Source organism: Megalobrama amblycephala, linkage group LG19 (genome assembly GCF_018812025.1).
Source record: "Megalobrama amblycephala isolate DHTTF-2021 linkage group LG19, ASM1881202v1, whole genome shotgun sequence".
In the NCBI taxonomy this organism is placed as follows: domain Eukaryota; kingdom Metazoa; phylum Chordata; class Actinopteri; order Cypriniformes; family Xenocyprididae; genus Megalobrama; species Megalobrama amblycephala.
The window spans coordinates 5,299,150-5,321,351 of NC_063062.1; the positions used below are offsets into that span (position 1 = coordinate 5,299,150).

The window sequence follows — 22,202 nt, forward strand, 5'->3', positions numbered from 1 at the left end:
ATTATGGATGCTGCATTTATATAATATAAATATGACACATAGCTACAAGCTTAAACTTACATTGTTTCAATATTATTTGTTTAATGTAGGCTACCATTTTAATGAAGGAAAAATATCCATAAAAAGATCTCCTAAAGTGATTCATTTCAGCTTTAGATGTAGCTGTCTTTTTCATTAAATACCTAGGATATTTTGCAAATATATATCATTTTATCTCACAGAGACCATCAGTGTGAAATTCATGATACTTCAGATGCTCAAAATGGCCATGTCGGAGTGCATTTATCTTATGCACTCCAAATATCCAAACGTTTTAGGGTCAGAACAGAACTTTTGAATTGATTTTGATTTTAACTTGTGCTGTTGCGGGTCCTGCTGGGAGGAATTCTACACCAATAATTATATTTATTAAATAAATTATACACTTATATTTTGTATAATTATAATTGTACACTAATTGTAATTATACACTTGCATTATCAGAGTACTGTGACTTCGATTTAAATGATTTCTCTGTACTTCTCTCTCTTTGTAAACAGGAAAGTCAATAGAGGCGACATTGTCATTCTTGATTCCTTGAATTATATTAAAGGTAAATCAATGTTGATATTCGTATAATGTTAGGTGTTTAATTTTATTTTAGACCTTACATTTACAAGTTATTGATCCTGTACAAGAGTAAAACACATTCTTTAAAGTGTTATATTTAGTGACACACACTTTCAACAGCTGGTGCTGCATGTGACACAGTCTGGCATTAGATTGAGGATTAATTGTATTTTATTTATTATCTTATGTATCTCATTTAGCCTCTGCAAAATGATTTACCCACCTTTGGAAACTCAGACCACTCAAATCAGATTAAGTACAATGTTTAAAACAGTTTACAGTGAGTGAGTGAACGTGGACACACCAAAGTTATCTGGAGTATTTTACTTTCTGACCACTGACCTGTAGAGGGCAGCAATGCGCTAACCTTACCACACCACAACATGAGCGCGAGGAAGAACATCTCCCATTATGTATCGCTGTAGGAAAGCATGAATCTCCTCCTGTCATCAACACTTTAGCGTTAAAATGCCGTTAATAGTGATGTGTGGATACCCGTGCAGTGGTAAAACCCGACGAGCCCATGAACTGAGAGAATACTTCACGAAAAATACAGAAAGACAGGTTCATATAGTCGGAGATGAAGATCAGGGAATTGATAAGAACTCTGTCTATGCAGGTGAGAAGCTTCTTAAAGTTCATGATGTTTTAAAATGTGTATGTTAGGACAATACTGAAGCCAAAGGGCTGTCTTACTGAGAAACGTGTAAAAACAAAACACTTAAGACCAATTTAAGTGCTTATAAGCACTGTAAGTTACTCTAAAAAGTAATTAATTGCTAGCTACTAATTACATCTTCAACAGTAATTAGATTGCTATACTTATTACTCTCTCTAAAAGTATTGGATTACTAATACTTTCTAAATCCCATATCAACCTCAACCAGTTGACCAATACTGCATTTTTGAGTCCTTCAAATTAACAATATACAAATGCATAAATAATTCTTGAACTGACCAAAGTGTGTAAAAGGAGGTTACATTAAAAACATACATTTTAACATAACATTTTGATGTTAAAGAGTTAGTTCACTCAAAAATGAAATTTCTGTCATTAATTACTATGTCGTTCCAAACCTGTAAGACCTTCATTCATCTTCAGAACACAAATGAAGATATTTTTGATGAAATCCGAGAGCTCTCTGACTCCTCCGTAGACCGCAATTTAATTACCGCTGTCAAGGCCCATAAAGGTACTAAAGACGTCGTTAAAATAGTCCACGTTACTGCAGTGGTTCAACCTTAATGTTATGAAGCGACAATACTTTTTGTGCGCAAAACAAAACAAAAATAACTTTATTCAACAATCTCTTCTCTTCCTTGTCAGTGTCCTACGCTACGGTGGCCCAGTAGTGCACAACACAACGAAATTTAAAAAGCAAACATAAGTTCACAACACAACGAAATCAAGCAAATACAATGGAATAAAGCCACAACACAACGAAATCGAGCCACAACACAACGAAATCGAGCCACAACACAACGAAATCGAGCCACAACACAACAGAATAAAGCCACAACACAACGAAATCGAGCCACAACACAACAGAATAAAGCCACAACACAACGGAATAGAGCCACAACACAACGAAATCGAGCCACAACACAACGAAATCGAGCCACAACACAACGAAATCGAGCCACAACACAACAGAATAAAGCCACAACACAACGAAATCGAGCCACAACACAACGAAATCGAGCCACAACACAACAGAATAAAGCCACAACACAACGAAATCGAGCCACAACACAACGGAATAAAGCCACAACACAACGGAATAAAGCCACAACACAACGAAATCGAGCCACAACACAACGGAATAGAGCCACAACACAACGAAATCGAGCCACAACACAACGAAATCGAGCCACAACACAACAGAATAAAGCCACAACACAATGAAATCGAGCCACAACACAACGAAATCGAGCCACAACACAACGAAATCGAGCCACAACACAACGAAATCGAGCCACAACACAACGAAATCAAGCCACAACACAACGAAATCGAGCCACAACACAACGAAATCGAGCCACAACACAACGAAATCGAGCCACAACACAACGGAATAAAGCCACAACACAACGAAATCGAGCCACAACACAACGAAATCGAGCCACAACACAACAGAATAAAGCCACAACACAATGAAATCGAGCCACAACACAACGAAATCGAGCCACAACATAATGAAATCAAGCCACAACACAACGAAATCGAGCCACAACACAACGAAATCGAGCCACAACACAACGAAATCGAGCCACAACACAACGGAATAAAGCCACAACACAACGAAATCGAGCCACAACACAACGAAATCGAGCCACAACACAACAGAATAAAGCCACAACACAATGAAATCGAGCCACAACACAACGAAATCGAGCCACAACACAACAGAATAAAGCCACAACACAATGAAATCGAGCCACAACACAACGAAATCGAGCCACAACACAACAGAATAAAGCCACAACACAACGAAATCGAGCCACAACACAACGAAATTGAGCCACAACACAACGAAATCGAGCCACAACACAACAGAATAAAGCCACAACACAACGAAATCGAGCCACAACACAACGAAATCGAGCCACAACACAACAGAATAAAGCCACAACACAATGAAATCGAGCCACAACACAACGAAATCGAGCCACAACACAACAGAATAAAGCCACAACACAACGAAATCGAGCCACAACACAACGAAATCGAGCCACAACACAACGAAATCGAGCCACAACACAACAGAATAAAGCCACAACACAACGAAATCGAGCCACAACACAACAGAATAAAGCCACAACACAACGGAATAGAGCCACAACACAACGAAATCGAGCCACAACACAACGAAATCGAGCCACAACACAACGAAATTGAGCCACAACACAACGAAATCGAGCCACAACACAACAGAATAAAGCCACAACACAACGAAATCGAGCCACAACACAACGAAATCGAGCCACAACACAACGAAATTGAGCCACAACACAACGAAATTGAGCCACAACACAACGAAATCGAGCCACAACACAACAGAATAAAGCCACAACACAACGAAATCGAGCCACAACACAACGAAATCGAGCCACAACACAACAGAATAAAGCCACAACACAATGAAATCGAGCCACAACACAACGAAATCGAGCCACAACACAACAGAATAAAGCCACAACACAACGAAATCGAGCCACAACACAACGAAATCGAGCCACAACACAACGAAATCGAGCCACAACACAACAGAATAAAGCCACAACACAACGAAATCGAGCCACAACACAACAGAATAAAGCCACAACACAACGGAATAGAGCCACAACACAACGAAATCGAGCCACAACACAACGAAATCGAGCCACAACACAACGAAATCGAGCCACAACACAACAGAATAAAGCCACAACACAACGAAATCGAGCCACAACACAACGAAATCGAGCCACAACACAACAGAATAAAGCCACAACACAACGAAATCGAGCCACAACACAACGGAATAAAGCCACAACACAACGAAATCGAGCCACAACACAACGGAATAGAGCCACAACACAACGAAATCGAGCCACAACACAACGAAATCGAGCCACAACACAACAGAATAAAGCCACAACACAATGAAATCGAGCCACAACACAACGAAATCGAGCCACAACACAACGAAATCGAGCCACAACACAACAGAATAAAGCCACAACACAACAAAATCGAGCCACAACACAACGAAATCGAGCCACAACACAACAGAATAAAGCCACAACACAATGAAATCGAGCCACAACACAACGAAATCGAGCCACAACACAACGAAATCGAGCCACAACACAACGAAATCGAGCCACAACACAACAGAATAAAGCCACAACACAACGAAATCGAGCCACAACACAACGAAATCGAGCCACAACACAACAGAATAAAGCCACAACACAATGAAATCGAGCCACAACACAACGAAATCGAGCCACAACACAACGAAATCGAGCCACAACACAACGAAATCGAGCCACAACACAACAGAATAAAGCCACAACACAACGGAATAGAGCCACAACACAACGAAATCGAGCCACAACACAACGAAATCGAGCCACAACACAACGAAATCGAGCCACAACACAACAGAATAAAGCCACAACACAACGAAATCGAGCCACAACACAACGAAATCGAGCCACAACACAACAGAATAAAGCCACAACACAACGAAATCGAGCCACAACACAACGAAATCGAGCCACAACACAACGAAATCGAGCCACAACACAACGAAATCGAGCCACAACACAACGAAATCGAGCCACAACACAACGAAATCGAGCCACAACACAACAGAATAAAGCCACAACACAACGAAATCGAGCCACAACACAACGGAATAAAGCCACAACACAACGAAATCGAGCCACAACACAACGAAATCGAGCCACAACACAACGAAATCGAGCCACAACACAACGAAATCGAGCCACAACACAACGAAATCGAGCCACAACACAACAGAATAAAGCCACAACACAACGAAATCGAGCCACAACACAACGGAATAAAGCCACAACACAACGAAATCGAGCCACAACACAACGAAATCGAGCCACAACACAACGAAATCGAGCCACAACACAACGAAATCGAGCCACAACACAACAATAAAGCCACAACACAATGAAATCGAGCCACAACACAATGAAATCGAGCCACAACACAACAGAATAAAGCCACAACACAATGAAATCGAGCCACAACACAACGAAATCGAGCCACAACACAACAGAATAAAGCCACAACACAATGAAATCGAGCCACAACACAACGGAATAGAGCCACAACACAACGAAATCGAGCCACAACACAACGAAATCGAGCCACAACACAACAGAATAAAGCCACAACACAATGAAATCGAGCCACAACACAATGAAATCGAGCCACAACACAACAGAATAAAGCCACAACACAACAGAATAAAGCCACAACACAATGAAATCGAGCCACAACACAACGAAATCGAGCCACAACACAACGAAATCGAGCCACAACACAACAGAATAAAGCCACAACACAACGAAATCGAGCCACAACACAACGGAATAAAGCCACAACACAACGAAATCGAGCCACAACACAACGGAATAGAGCCACAACACAACGAAATCGAGCCACAACACAACGGAATAGAGCCACAACACAACGAAATCGAGCCACAACACAACGAAATCGAGCCACAACACAACAGAATAAAGCCACAACACAATGAAATCGAGCCACAACACAACGAAATCGAGCCACAACAGAATAAAGCCACAACACAATGAAATCGAGCCACAACACAACGGAATAGAGCCACAACACAACGAAATCGAGCCACAACACAACGAAATCGAGCCACAACACAACAGAATAAAGCCACAACACAACGAAATCGAGCCACAACACAACGGAATAGAGCCACAACACAACAGAATAAAGCCACAACACAACGAAATCGAGCCACAACACAACGAAATAAGCCACAACACAACGAAATCGAGCCACAACACAACAGAATAAAGCCACAACACAACGAAATCGAGCCACAACACAACGAAATCGAGCCACAACACAACAGAATAAAGCCACAACACAACGAAATCGAGCCACAACACAACGGAATAAAGCCACAACACAACGAAATCGAGCCACAACACAACGAAATCGAGCCACAACACAACAGAATAAAGCCACAACACAATGAAATCGAGCCACAACACAACGAAATCGAGCCACAACACAACGAAATCGAGCCACAACACAACGAAATCGAGCCACAACACAACAGAATAAAGCCACAACACAACGAAATCGAGCCACAACACAACGAAATCGAGCCACAACACAACGAAATCGAGCCACAACACAACAGAATAAAGCCACAACACAACGAAATCGAGCCACAACACAACGAAATCGAGCCACAACACAACAGAATAAAGCCACAACACAACGAAATCGAGCCACAACACAACGAAATCGAGCCACAACACAACGAAATCGAGCCACAACACAACGAATAAAGCCACAACACAACGAAATCGAGCCACAACACAACAGAATAAAGCCACAACACAACGAAATCGAGCCACAACACAACGAATAAAGCCACAACACAACGAAATCGAGCCACAACACAACGAAATCGAGCCACAACACAACAGAATAAAGCCACAACACAATGAAATCGAGCCACAACACAACGAAATCGAGCCACAACACAACGAAATCGAGCCACAACACAACGAAATCGAGCCACAACACAACAGAATAAAGCCACAACACAACGAAATCGAGCCACAACACAACGAAATCGAGCCACAACACAACGAATAAAGCCACAACACAAGAAATCGAGCCACAACACAACGAAATCGAGCCACAACACAACGAAATCGAGCCACAACACAACGAAATCGAGCCACAACACAACGAAATCGAGCCACAACACAACAGAATAAAGCCACAACACAACGAAATCGAGCCACAACACAACGGAATAAAGCCACAACACAACGAAATCGAGCCACAACACAACGAAATCGAGCCACAACACAACAATAAAGCCACAACACAATGAAATCGAGCCACAACACAATGAAATCGAGCCACAACACAACAGAATAAAGCCACAACACAATGAAATCGAGCCACAACACAACGAAATCGAGCCACAACACAACAGAATAAAGCCACAACACAACGAAATCGAGCCACAACACAACGAAATCGAGCCACAACACAACGAAATCGAGCCACAACACAACAGAATAAAGCCACAACACAACGAAATCGAGCCACAACACAACAGAATAAAGCCACAACACAACGGAATAGAGCCACAACACAACGAAATCGAGCCACAACACAACGAAATCGAGCCACAACACAACAGAATAAAGCCACAACACAACGAAATCGAGCCACAACACAACGAAATCGAGCCACAACACAACGGAATAAAGCCACAACACAATGAAATCGAGCCACAACACAACGAAATCGAGCCACAACACAACAGAATAAAGCCACAACACAACGAAATCGAGCCACAACACAACGAAATCGAGCCACAACACAACGAAATCGAGCCACAACACAACAGAATAAAGCCACAACACAACGAAATCGAGCCACAACACAACAGAATAAAGCCACAACACAACGGAATAGAGCCACAACACAACGAAATCGAGCCACAACACAACGAAATCGAGCCACAACACAACGAAATCGAGCCACAACACAACAGAATAAAGCCACAACACAACGAAATCGAGCCACAACACAACGAAATCGAGCCACAACACAACAGAATAAAGCCACAACACAATGAAATCGAGCCACAACACAACGAAATCGAGCCACAACACAACGAAATCGAGCCACAACACAACAGAATAAAGCCACAACACAACGAAATCGAGCCACAACACAACGGAATAAAGCCACAACACAACGAAATCGAGCCACAACACAACGGAATAGAGCCACAACACAACGAAATCGAGCCACAACACAACGGAATAGAGCCACAACACAACGAAATCGAGCCACAACACAACGAAATCGAGCCACAACACAACAGAATAAAGCCACAACACAACGAAATCGAGCCACAACACAACGAAATCGAGCCACAACACAACAGAATAAAGCCACAACACAACGAAATTGAGCCACAACACAACGAAATCGAGCCACAACACAACAGAATAAAGCCACAACACAATGAAATCGAGCCACAACACAACGAAATCGAGCCACAACACAACGAAATCGAGCCACAACACAACGGAATAAAGCCACAACACAACGAAATCGAGTCACAACACAACGAAATCGAGCCACAACACAACGAAATCGAGCCACAACACAACGAAATCGAGCCACAACACAACGAAATCGAGCCACAACACAACAATAAAGCCACAACACAATGAAATCGAGCCACAACACAATGAAATCGAGCCACAACACAACAGAATAAAGCCACAACACAATGAAATCGAGCCACAACACAACGAAATCGAGCCACAACACAACAGAATAAAGCCACAACACAATGAAATCGAGCCACAACACAACGAAATCGAGCCACAACACAACGGAATAGAGCCACAACACAACGAAATCGAGCCACAACACAACGAAATCGAGCCACAACACAACAGAATAAAGCCACAACACAATGAAATCGAGCCACAACACAATGAAATCGAGCCACAACACAACAGAATAAAGCCACAACACAATGAAATCGAGCCACAACACAACGAAATCGAGCCACAACACAACAGAATAAAGCCACAACACAATGAAATCGAGCCACAACACAACGAAATCGAGCCACAACGCAACAGAATAAAGCCACAACACAACGAAATCGAGCCACAACACAACGAAATCGAGCCACAACACAACAGAATAAAGCCACAACACAACGAAATCGAGCCACAACACAACAGAATAAAGCCACAACACAATGAAATCGAGCCACAACACAACGAAATCGAGCCACAACACAACGAAATCGAGCCACAACACAACGGAATAAAGCCACAACACAACGAAATCGAGTCACAACACAACGAAATCGAGCCACAACACAACGAAATCGAGCCACAACACAACGAAATCGAGCCACAACACAACGAAATCGAGCCACAACACAACGGAAATGCTCCCGACCACTAGGGGGCTCTCAGAGCTCGGTAATGTTAGTTTTCCTTGCCACTGTTCGGCAGTGATATCAATACCACCTCGATTAGTTTTAACAGTATGTAACCACCATATATCGACATGAAATATTAATTCAAACTCGCCTACGTGCACAATAGCTTCATATTTATACCTGTGAATGATTTGACGTGCTACCACTGTGCATGGTGAAGGGAACGTCTGCCAATTCCACCAAGTGGTTAAAACGTATAATTTGTATTCATTAAAATTACTTTTAACATTTAAAAACAGACATGTTCAAATTCCAAAGCTTGTCAGTCTTACCAACATTAACTAACAAGCTTTGGAATTTGAACAAGTCTGTTTTTAAATGTATAAAAGTCATTGTAATTAGGGCTGTTGTAATATCGCGTTCATTATCGAAGGTGATTCATCTTCGATAATGAACGCAAAGCAGCGTAGCTTGTCAGTGAACTACGGCTCTGTCTATTAAATGCCGCTCCATTTGAAAGCAGGTGATGGCGATAGGGTTTCATCAAACTTTTATATTTGACACTACATTTTACATTTTAAATGTCTTGCTTCCAATTCTTTGTAATTGATCTGAATCTAACTGCCACAACAATACTATTTCTTTGCCTACAGACTCACAGAAAGAGAAGAATCTGAGAGGATCGCTGAGAGCTGAAGTGGAGAGGTGATTCATTTATGTCTCATATAATATCTCTGTTAAAGATGCAAAAGAGTCAGACTCAAACATAACAGTAATCAATGGCAAATAAGGATGTTCAAGATAAAAAGGAGAAACATTTAGATTTTAAACACGTGTCAAATTCTTAGAATTGTAATCCATGTTTACATGTTCTTGTTTTTTACAATTTTCTACAAAAAAGAACATATTTTCAAGGTAAAAAATATTTATACAAATGTCATTAATGTTTCGAGTCATGAAATTCCAAAAGTTTTAGGGTCAGAACAGAACGTTTGAATTGATTTTGATTTTGACGTGTGCTGTTGCGGGTCCTGCTGGGAGGAATTTTACACCAATAATTATATTTATTAAGTAAATTATACACTTATATTTTTTATAATTATAATATGTACACTAATTGTAATTATACACTTGCATTATCAGAGTACTGTGACTTTGATTTCTCTGTACTTCTCTTTCTTTGTAAACAGGAAAGTCAATAGAGGCGACATTGTCATTCTTGATTCCTTGAATTATATTAAAGGTAAATCAATGTTGATATTCGTATAATGTTAGGTGTTTAATTTTATTTTAGACCTTACATTTACAAGCAGCAATGGCTGCCCACTGTTCCGGGTGTGTGTTCACAGTGTGTGTGTTCACTGCTGTGTGTGTTCACTTGGATGGGTTAAATGCAGAGCACAAAATCCGAGTATGGGTCACCATACTTGGCCACAAGTCACTTCACTTTCAAGTTATTGATCCTAAAACACATGGCTTATATTTAGTGACACACACTTTCAACAGCTGGTGCTGCATGTGACACTCAGTCTGGCGTTAGATTGAGGATTAATTGTGTTTTATTTCCAGGCTACAGATATGAGCTGTTCTGTCTTATCAAACATACACAAACACCCCATTGCTTGGTACGTAAGATCTTATAACACGTCTGAAAAATATCTACTAAGTCTACTATTTTTGTATTTAGTGCACATAATTCTGTAACCCCTGCAGATGTACTGTTTGACGTCAGCTGATGTGAGCACAGAATGGAATAAAGGCAGAGAGGCTGATTCTCAGTACACACAGGAAATGTAAGTGTTTTTTGTTTTTTGTTTCTGTTATAAGATAAACACTACTGTTCAATAGTTTAAAGTCAGTACTGATTTTAATCGATCAAAGGACATCTTTAAAGGTCAAAGGACATCTTTAAAGGTGCCGTAGAACGTCTTTTTAAAAGATGTAATATAAGTCTAAGGTGTCCCCTGAATGTGTCTGTGAAGTTTCAGCTCAAAATACCCCATAGATTTTTTTTTTTATTAATTTTTTTAACTGCCTATTTTGGGGCATCATTAAATATGAGCCGATTTAGGCTGCGGCCCCTTTAAATGCTCACACTCCCTGCCCCCGGAGCTCGCGCTTGCCTTGAACAGCATAAACAAAGTTCACACAGCTAATATAACCCTCAAAATGGATCTTTACAAAGTGTTCGTCATGCATGCTGCATGCATACATTGGATTATGTGAGTATTGTATTTATTTGGATGTTTACATTTGATTCTGAATGAGTTTGAGGTTTTGCTCTGTGGCTAAAGCTAACATTACACACTGTTGGAGAGATTTATAAAGAATGAAGTTGTGTTTATGAATTATACAGACTGCAAGTGTTTAAAAATGAAAATAACGACAGGCTTGTCTCCGTGAATACAGTAAGAAACGATGGTAACTTTAACCACATTTAACAGTACATTAGCAACATGCTAACTAAACATTTAGAAAGACAGTTTACAAATATCACTAAAAATATCATGTTATCATGGATCATGCTTACCTAGTCTGATGATTCAGCTGTGCACATCCAGATGTCCTGCCCTTGTCTAATGCCTTGAACATGAGTTGGCATATGCAAATATTGGGGGCGTACATATTAATGATCCCGACTGTTACGTAACAGTCTGTGTTATGTTGAGATTCGCCTGTTCGTCGGAGGTCTTTTAAACAAATGAGATTTATATAAGAAGGAGGAAACAATGGAGTTTGAGACTCACTGTATGTCATTTCCATGTACTGAACTCTTGTTATTCAACTATGCAAAGATAAATTCAATTTTTAATTCTAGGGCACCTTTAATGTTACCAAAGTTTTCTATTTCAAATAAATGCTGTTCTTTTGAAATTTCTATTTATCAAAGAATCCTGAAAAATCACAGTTTACACAAAAATATTAAGCAACACAACTATTTTCAACATTGAGAATAATAAGAAATATTTCTTAAGCACCAATTTCAGCTTTGCCATCCCAGGAATAAATTACTTTTTAACATGTATTTAAGAAAAAAGTAATTTAAATTTGTAATAATATTTAACAATATAATGTTTTTACTATATTTTTGATCAAATTAATGCAGCCTTGTTAAGCATAAGAACATAAAAACATAAAAAAAAATCTTACCGACCCCAAACTTTTGAATGCTAGTAGATGCTAAATACATTATCTTCATTAACAATCTTTTTTTTGGTTTTTTTAAACAACAGTCTTGATGCTCTAATACAGCGTTTTGAAGCCCCTGATTCAAGGAATAGATGGGATAGTCCACTCTTTACTATTCAGCAAGACGACTCACTTCCATTTGAGGCCATCTGCGATGCCCTTTTCAAAAGAAAAGCACCACCACCTAATCAGTCCACACAGAGCGTAAGATCGCTAATAATGCATTATGCATGAGTATGTAACAGCATTATGTACTTTTGATTGCAAATGAATGGACATTAAAACCTGTTTCCTTTTCTCTGTTTTTTACCAGCAACCGCTCTCATCCACCAACTTTCTGTATGAGTTGGACAAAGTTACTCAAGATGTCCTAATGGTATGATTTTCATCCCCTTCAGGTGTTTTGTTATAAAAATAGAAAGCTTTCAGCGTCATTATTTCTGTTTCATTGCCTACAGGTGAGTGTTTATAGATTGCTTTTGCATAGCAAGACCGTCAGTATCAATAGCATGTGTCGTCATACGGGTTGTTTTATGTCCCAGGCTGTTCTTGAGTCACAGAAGACCAGCGTCCCTGGAGATCTCATTTCCATTCCTGGAGCTACGGAAAAGATATCCTTTATTCTTGAATGTTTAGTATTTCTCTAGCTTTAAATATCTTTCTATTAGTGTTGTCATATGTACCAGCACTACCGGTACCAGCCAGTACTTAAAAAAATAAATTAATTAAAGGTTGACGGTACCAGCATTTCTGTAGTACCGAGTACTGGGTATATTCGGTACCCGCTGATAGATGCTGCTTTCAAACACTTTTGTTCATGTTTGTTTGATTGCTTTCTGAGTGTCAAAGGTTTCTATTTACAGCTTGTTTTTACAAGCGTTGAGCATTGTAAACAATCACAATCATATCTCTTGAGTGTGTGATCGCAATGGCCTATCAGAGGTGCTAGTCAGTAAGTCAGGATCTGCTTCATGTCAGAAATGGCCCATTCACACCAAGGGCGTTAACTATAACGATAGATATACAGTGGGTAAGGAAAGTATTCAGACCCCCTTAAATTTTTCACTCTTTGTTATATTGCAGCCATTTGCAAAAATCATTTAAGTTCATTTTTTTCCCTCATTAATGTACACACAACTGAAATATCACATGGTCCTAAGTATTCAGACCCTTTGCTGTGACACTCATATATTTAACTCAGGTGCTGTCCATTTCTTCTGATCATCCTTGAGATGGTTCTACACCTTCATTTGAGTCCAGCTGTGTTTGATTATACTGATTGGACTTGATTAGGAAAGCCACACACCTGTCTATATAAGACCTTACAGCTCACAGTGCATGTCAGAGCAAATGAGAATCATGAGGTCAAAGGAACTGCCTAAAGAGCTCAGAGACAGAATTGTGGCAAGGCACAGATCTGACCAAGGTTACAAAAAAAAATCTGCTGCACTTAAGGTTCCTAAGAGCACAGTGGCCTCCATAATCCTTAAATGGAAGACGTTTGGGATGACCAGAACCCTTCCTAGAGCTGGCCGTCCGGCCAAACTGAGCTATCGGGGGAGAAGAGCCTTGGTGAGAGAGGTAAAGAAGAACCCAAAGATCACTGTGGCTGAGCTTGAGAGATGCAGTCGGGAGATGAGAGAAAGTTGTAGAAAGTCAACCATCACTGCAGCCCTCCACCAGTCGGGGCTCTATGGCAGAGTGGCCTGACGGAAGCCTCTCCTCAGTGCAAGACACATGAAAGCCCGCATGAAGTTTGCCAAGATGGTGAGAAATAAGATTCTCTGGTCTGATGAGACCAAGATAGAACTTTTTGGCCTTAATTCTAAGTGGTATGTGTGGAGAAAACCAGGCACTGCTCATCACCTGTCCAATACAGTCCCAACAGTGAAGCATGGTGGTGGCAGCATCATGCTGTGGGGGTGTTTTTCAGCTGCAGGGACAGGACAACTGGTTGCAATCGAGGGAAAGATGAATGCAGCCAAGTACAGGGATATCCTGGACGAAAACCTTCTCCAGAGTGCTCAGGACCTCAGACTGGGCCGAAGGTTTACCTCCCAACAAGACAATGACCCTAAGCACACAGCTAAAATAACGAAGGAGAGGCTTCACAACAACTCTGTGACTGTTCTTGAATGGCCCAGCCAGAGCCCTGACTTAAACCCAATTGAGCATCTCTGGAGAGACCTAAAAATGGCTGTCCACCAATGTTTACCATCCAACCTTACAGAACTGGAGAGGATCTGCAAGGAGGAATGGCAGAGGATTCCCAAATCCAGGTGTGAAAAGACTCATGGCTGTATTAGATCAAAAGGGTGCTTCTACAAAATACTGAGCAAAGGGTCTGAATACTTAGGACCATGTGATATTTCAGTTTTTCTTTTTTAATAAATCTGCAAAAATGTCAACAATTCTGTGTTTTTCTGTCAATATGGGGTGCTGTGTGTACATTAATGAGGAAAAAAATGAACTTAAATGATTTTAGCAAATGGCTGCAATATAACAAAGAGTGAAAAATTTAAGGGGGTCTGAATACTTTCCGTACCCACTGTAGTTCTAAAACAAAATGTTCTAAATATAAAAGAATAGCAGAGTCCACACCACAACTGTAACTATAATGGAGTTTCTCAGGGGAACGCAAACATTTGCCGAGTGAACGCAAACATTTGGCGAGCCAACACAAAATTTCTCGGGTGGAATGCAAACACTTGGAGAACAATCGCAGTTTCTTGGGGAAACGCAAAACGTGGTGAGCGAACGCAAAATTTCTAGAGGGAATGCAAACATTTGGCAAGCGAACGGCAAGTTTCTCAGGGGAATGTAAAACATTTGGCGAGCAAATGCAAAGTTTCTCGGGGCAATGCAAACGTTTTACGAGCGAATGCGAAGTTTCTCAGGGCAACGCAAACATTTGGGGAGTGAACGCAAAGTTTCTCTGGGAAACGGCAAAAATTTGCCAAGCGAATGCAGATTTTCTCTGGGAAACACGAAACATTTTGTGAACAAACGCAAATTTTCTCGGGAAAACAAAAGCTTTGATGACATATTTTTCCTCCTATCTCATATTTTTCGCCACATCATGTCCCTTTAGAGGCTCTGTAGCTTTAACTCTCGATTTTTTTGGTGGAAATGCTATATTGTTGTCTTGCTTTGCTGAGCCACCCATCATAGCTATTTGATGTTTCTCACTGTGACAACACAGAAATGTCCTACTATAAACGGGCAAAGCATTAGAAACGATTACTGCATGAAACCAAGATCAAGCCTGGAATTTTCGGCTTGTGCTCGACTGAGTCTTGCTGACGGAAAGTTGATCCGTTTAATGCTAACTGAAGATGTGTTGTAGTAATAAACAGGACCTATGTGCATGTGATGAATACACAAACATCAAAGAATGTCATTTCTTTCTGACGCAGTTGCAGTTTGGTGGCTGTCCATTACCTTTAGACACATAGATATGGACCAGTGCAGGTGGCCCTTTGAAATAATAGAGAATTCAAATGGGATTTATTAGAAGTTTGTTTATACTTGTTCTTTGTTGTCTCGCAACTAAGTCCACATCCAGTGTTGACAATGTTTTTTCAGTAAATGTGTTTCCATCGTAGTTTAAGTGCATGTTTCTTATCGGATAAAAATTATCCGCCTCATTTGAGTTGCAATGTGCATTATGTACATTATAACAGCCCAGTTTTCTTAACTTGTTCAATACATCGAATTCACGAGAAGTCTTAACATGGTGGAGTTGAGGAAACTCAGACGCCAGTTCATCAGTTACACCAAGATGCATCCAACAGAGAACATTGGACAGATTGCCAATATGTTTGTGCAGTATCTTAATAAGAGTATGCACTAACAGGTGTTTTTAATTTGTAATTCTTAAGGTCATATTTATTGTTTTCAAGTTGCATTTTAAGAATGTTTTGAGTGCAATAAAAATTTGAACTCTTCTAATGTCTTTCTATATTCATTGGTGTGTTAATACAAATAATTAGCGAGTAGAGGTCTGGTCAAAACAAACTGGACAGTTTCAGGATTATTCTGTTGCAAAGCAGTGAGAAAATGGGAGGAAATGTCACAAGCCGCATATGAACTCGTATCACCTAACAACCCAATATATCACCTATACGGTTCACTGCTGTGCTTTTTGTCTTTCTTTCAGAGATTGTTCCTTCTTCTCTTCATTTTCTCCTCAGTAACAAGGAACATGCTGGGAAACGTTCAGCTGCAGTCTGGATGTTTGTCTTCAGTGGTTCACCGACCTTGAAATGAGCGTAATGTTTGATTGAAGTCATCAATGCGTACATACAGATGTTTCCAGGCTTCAGACGTGGGCAGGCTAATGAAATGAACCATAAAACTCATTGAGACGTTGACTGTTAGTGTTTTTCATGCAAGTCTTCTGTTTATGCCTCTGGGCAAATGCAAGTGTTTGGAGAGCCATATTGACTCTTGTGTTAGGGATTCACTAGGGGAATCAGGCCAGCTGTTTGTGTGAAATTATAATCTGGTATAACGTGATTTGAAGAAAACATGCACTCCAGTAACTTCTGTCATGACCCTTCAGACTCTTTTGCATGGTGAAAATAGCAACATGTTGGTTACGTTTTTCGTCAGTCTTTTTTCTTGTTTTCCACATTGGTATAGTCCCCTTCTTTTTTGGGGGGGGGGGCACTGTTAAGTCCACATTAAAAAATATGTTCTCATATTAGTTATTAGTTAAAAAGCTATGTGGCTGATTCTTATGTGTTCTAAGTTGCATTATATACTCATAACAAGCTGTTTTTTCCTGTTTTATTGTAAACTCATTGTAATTTAGCTGCAATTTAAAGAGGACCAGTTATGCTTTTTTTACATTTTCAACTTTCTTTAGTGTGAAATGTTGCTGTTTGAGCATGAAAAGCGGTCTGCAAAGATACAAAGCACAAAGTCCCACTATATCAGTAAGAACAGTTTCTGAACTCCCTGAAATGCCTCGATTGGAGTCTTGTTTTTCTTCCCGGGAACGAACACATCACAATATTCCTCATTTAAATAATTCCCATCCAAGGCTTACACAAAAAAAGGGGGTGAGGACTGGTTGAGTTACTCGCAGATATGGTAAGAGGCGTGACATTTCCGAAGCATGCTATAAGTAGTTGACCAATCACAACACATTGGTCCAGCCGACCAGAGCACATTGCAGTTTTCGGAAGGAGGGGCTTCACAGAGACAGGAACTAAACAGAGCATTACTGACAAACTGGGAAGAGAGGTGCTGCCTGCAACAATGTTTTTTTTTTTTTTAAAGGTGCCATCAAATTAAAAATTAAATTTATCTTGGCATAGTTGAATAACAAGAGTTCAGTACATGGAAATGACATACAGTGAGTCTCAAACTCCATTGTTTCCTCATTCTTATATAAATCTCATTTGTTTAAAAGACCTCCGAAGAACAGGTGAATCTCAGCATAACACCGACTGTTACGTAACAGTCGTGGTGTACGCCCCCAATATTTGCATATGCCAGCCCATGATCGAGGCATTACACAAGGGCAGCCGGTATTAACGTCTGGATGTGCACAGCTGAATCATCAGACTAGGTAAGCAAGCAAGAACAACAGCGTAGCATTAGCCGTTAGCCACGGAGCACCATCAAACTCATTCAGAATCAAATGTGAACATCCAAATAAACACTGTACTTGCGCGATAAGACATGTTGCATGACGAACACTTTGTAAAGATCCATTTTGAGGGTTATATTAGCTGTGTGAACTTTGTTTATGCACTGTAATAGTTGAGAGCTCGGGAGGGGGCGGAGAGCGCGCGATTTAAAGGGGCCGCAGCATGAATCGGCGCATTTCTAATTATGCCTCAAAATAGGCAGTTAAAAAAATTTATTAAAAAAAATCTATGAGGTATTTTGAGCCGCAACTTCACAGACACATTCAGGGGACACCTTAGACTTATATTACATCTTGTAAAAAAACGTTCGATGGCACCTTTAAAAAAAATGTTTTTTGAACATTCAAGCATGAAAACCTATTCTAGTAGGCCCCAAAAACAAAATTAAGGATACATTTACACAACAATGTACTAAAAATGGAAGTTTTTCCTTTGTGTTTTTCGCGTACAGATGACGTTGTCAAAACGATCCCGTTCACATGGATCAGAGAAAACGACTAAAAACACTGTATTGTGCTGCTAGGCCAGTAGTTGGCGACGTCACTTTATAAAGAAAAACTACACGCCTGTAGATTGAACATGTAATACTTATGCGCACAACGTCACCGTTTTCACAAATTTGTGTTTTTGTAGTTTACACAGAGATGATAACAGTATCGTTTTCAAAAACGTGCACTTTGAAACCCGTTTTCAGGCCCTCAAAACGCATGTAAATTAAAGGCCAAAATGCATAAAGGGTTTTTCATTTTTAGTTGAAAATGGTGTCGTGTAAACGACCCCTAAGACTTTGTAAAAGACCAGGTCCTCCTTAAGTAGAAAGTACACTATAATTCAAAAGTTTGAGGTTAGTAAGTTTTTTTTTTTTTTTTTTTTTTTAATCCAGCAAGGATGCATTAACTTGATCAAAAGTGACAATAAAGACATAGCTGTTATTAACATTGATAATAAAATAATCAGCATATTAGAATGATTTCTGAAGGATCATGTGACTCTAAAGACTGGAGTAATGATGCTGAAAATTCAGCTTTGCCATCAAAGGAATAATTTACATTTTAAAATACATTAAAACAGAAGAATTTTACTGTATTTTCGATCAAATGAATGCAACCTTGGTGAGCATAAAAGACTTTATATAAAAACATTAAAAAAATTGTACCAACCCAAACCAGTGGTAGTGTATATTAATGATTATTAAAATACAAAGTCTGAGTACTTTGCATATTTAGGTTTTCTGTACTGCTTTTCTGTAGAGATCTAAAGGAACATGCCAAATTAAACAAAATCAGCATTATGTAATCAATGTTTTAGTGAAATGCAATCATGAAATTGCTCCATCTTCCCACAGTGAGGGCTGTTTAAAGCAGTTCAGTGTTCACAACTTAAACAAGTGTTTTTATTTATTTATTATAGGGTGATTTTAGTGTAAACAAATACTTTGTTCATCCCCCTTTCAAAGAGATAAGGAAATACTGTAAAAGTTCATATCCAGTGGAGGAATATTTGATCTTTTAATCTGTATAAGTCATTTTGAGGAAACCCACTAGCTAAGAAGGGAGTGCAAATTCTTTTCTCTTTAAGCCTTACCGGCTCAGTAATCGGGTTAGTTACCAGATATTGTGTTGTTTTATGTAAGAGGAAGCATGATTACTGTAAATTTGTAAAATATCAGATCATTGGCTGTAACTAAGGTGAAGGCAAGGGTTGTTATGTGCTTCCACCTTCTGGCTGCTGCTTAGTGGAATAACTTTTATGCTGTATATACTGTATGTGGCTTATACACTCTGCAGTGCAACAAAATATTTTTAGAAAAAAAAAAGACAGCAAATTCAATGTTCTGAAACCTCAATCCAAGATAAGCACAATAAAATGTACAAACATTTTCTTTATTAATACAGAATGCATACAGAAATACAAGAAAAATAGAAAAATACAGGATTTATACAAGTTAATAAAATGCTTTATATTTACACAGATTAAAGGTTTAAAACCGATTAAACCGTCTACTGTTCTTTATCACTTTTCTGAGTCCGTTTCACTGTTACGGCAGTGCCGAAGAGTCTGTCCCAGTGACTAAAGAAAGGTGCAAAGTTGCTGCTGGGTTTCTGGTGATGTATGTCATGGGTCATCGTCCCTCCAAGAAGCCCAAAAGGAACCAGGTGGCTTGGAGAATACGGCAGGTCGTAGCCAATGTGGTCTTCCACAGACATCCAAATGCTGAAAACAGAGAGCGTCCATACGGTCAAAGGATGGCACTTGAGCAGGATGGGATTGAGGGTGCTCCAGAAGCCCACCGTCATCAGCTCCACACCGCTCAGGTGCTGGGTGGACCAGGAGAACGGCGAGATGTAATCGTGATGGATGGCATGGACCCATCTGTACAGGTGAGGGTTTTTGTGGTGCACCATGTGCCAGAGGAAGTACTGAGCATCGAAGATGAGCAAGACACCCAACACGCCTGAGAACAGCTCCCATACTGTCGGAGCAACTGCAGGGAGCGGGGGAGCGGGCATCACCACGTTGGTGATCAACACAGCCGGAAGAACAAACACCAGGTGATTGTACACCGCCGTCCCCAGAGTCCTCAGCATCATGCCCACCGTGGGACGCCGCCCCTTTTGGATCTTGTACTTGAAAAAAGGAGCTTTCTCTCCTAGGACATCCAGGACCGCGAAGGGGACGCTGAAGATGAAGTAGCTGGAGAAGGCGAGCAGCACTGGGAAGAACGGAGACGAGATCTGGCTGTAGTGCTGAAAAAGCAGGTAGTCCCACAGGGGCTGGAGGAGACGGTTTGAAGCTGTGGAAGTTGGGAGCTGTAGAGCGACTTCACTGATGTTCCACATCCTGCTGCTGGATTGAGCAATGGCAAGTGAATGCTGATGGGGAATAACCCAGACCTATTTATACTGCTGAGCCAGACTCCAGTAAATCCATGATAAGGCACTTTCTCTCCATTTCTCTCAGCCAATACCCCAAAACGTGAAACAAGTAAACTGATGTTATGCAGGATTACTTCAATTCTTGGCGCAAAAGAAAAGCTTTCTCAAATACCCCCCCGTCTCTCCCTCCTCTAAAGTCTGGGTTTTTGAACTGATAATTTCTCTCTTTTGTATTGAATCAACAGCTTTGACACAATCAAGTAAATGTAATAATTTAAAAAATTGTGTAACTTTAAATAGACGTTTAAATATAATTATTACTGAAACCTACCAAGGACCTTCTGCTATACAGGACAGATCATTCATTATAGCTTGTCAAATTTGCTCCTGTTTGGGTGTGAGCAAAAACACACCGTTTTTGTGTGTGTCCCTTTAAATGCAAATGAGCTGCTGCACCCGGCCCACTTTCCAGAAGAGGGCGGAGCTTTAACAGCTCACGCTTCGGTTGCTCAACAACAACAAAGCTGGAGAATCTCACGCAGCCAAAATGAGGATTGTCAGTAACGGTGTTCAGCCTTACATTGTTCAAACCGGAGTCGACACTGATGGAGAGACTCAGGAAGAAGTTACAACTTTTAGAATGAAACTGGACGTTTCTGAATGGTTAGTGGATAAATTTATGTAGTTGCTGTGGAGTTGATTCAACTCATCCACTAGCATGTGGCCCGTCATGTTAATCTTTTGTGCAAATCCAGTTTTGAATTGACCCTCGTTTGTGAATCAGTCCGGCGTAAAATGACGGCATGATAACAACACTCTACTACAACAACTCTTCCTCTTCTCTAAAGCAGCCCAACATGGCCTCACCCCCTTTGCTGCGTGTTCTCAGGGGCGGGGTTTATGTAAATTTTGGGGTTTGTGATGTCAACAACCCGGGAAGAAGCTTGTTGTTGTCCCTACCAGCTGTTTGTCGATTTCTGTAAAGAAAATATCTCCCTTTGCATTGAACTTTGAGCGCCATAACTTTGCAGATGTTGTTTATGCTCAAACAGCAACATTACACACTAACTAAAGTTAAAAAAGTGAAATCATAATCAACCTCACCTTTAATCATTTTTGTGGACTATATGTAAACA

General features: G+C 40.2%; 2 protein-coding genes across 2 annotated transcripts; one reads left to right on the top strand and one right to left on the bottom strand.

Moving 5' to 3' along the window:
- The first annotated feature begins 969 nt into the window (after positions 1–969).
- Positions 970–16,477, top strand: kti12 (KTI12 chromatin associated homolog). Its single transcript, XM_048169292.1, has 9 exons — positions 970–1,228; positions 9,995–10,046; positions 10,532–10,584; positions 10,911–10,966; positions 11,055–11,134; positions 12,575–12,734; positions 12,844–12,906; positions 13,073–13,141; positions 16,240–16,477. The coding sequence occupies exons 1-9, from the start codon at positions 1,078–1,080 to the stop codon at positions 16,381–16,383; spliced, it is 828 nt and encodes a 275-aa protein (XP_048025249.1). The 5' UTR covers positions 970–1,077; the 3' UTR covers positions 16,384–16,477.
- A 2,837-nt stretch (positions 16,478–19,314) lies between these two features.
- Positions 19,315–21,163, bottom strand: ch25hl1.1 (cholesterol 25-hydroxylase like 1, tandem duplicate 1). Its single transcript, XM_048169123.1, has one exon. It carries the CDS (start codon positions 21,028–21,030, stop codon positions 20,191–20,193), a length of 840 nt encoding a protein of 279 aa, XP_048025080.1. The 5' UTR covers positions 21,031–21,163; the 3' UTR covers positions 19,315–20,190.
- Between the last annotated feature and the right edge of the window lie 1,039 nt (positions 21,164–22,202).

Excerpts from the sequence above, each read along its gene's own strand:
- kti12 (XM_048169292.1), top strand. The coding sequence starts at position 1,078 with ATGCCGTTAATAGTGATGTGTGGATACCCGTGCAGTGGTAAAACCCGA. Across the intron at positions 12,735-12,843 it reads CTAATCAGTCCACACAGAGC|CAACCGCTCTCATCCACCAA; the intron begins GTAAGATCGCTA and ends GTTTTTTACCAG. Across the intron at positions 12,907-13,072 it reads TTACTCAAGATGTCCTAATG|GCTGTTCTTGAGTCACAGAA; the intron begins GTATGATTTTCA and ends TTTATGTCCCAG.
- ch25hl1.1 (XM_048169123.1), bottom strand. The coding sequence starts at position 21,030 with ATGTGGAACATCAGTGAAGTCGCTCTACAGCTCCCAACTTCCACAGCT.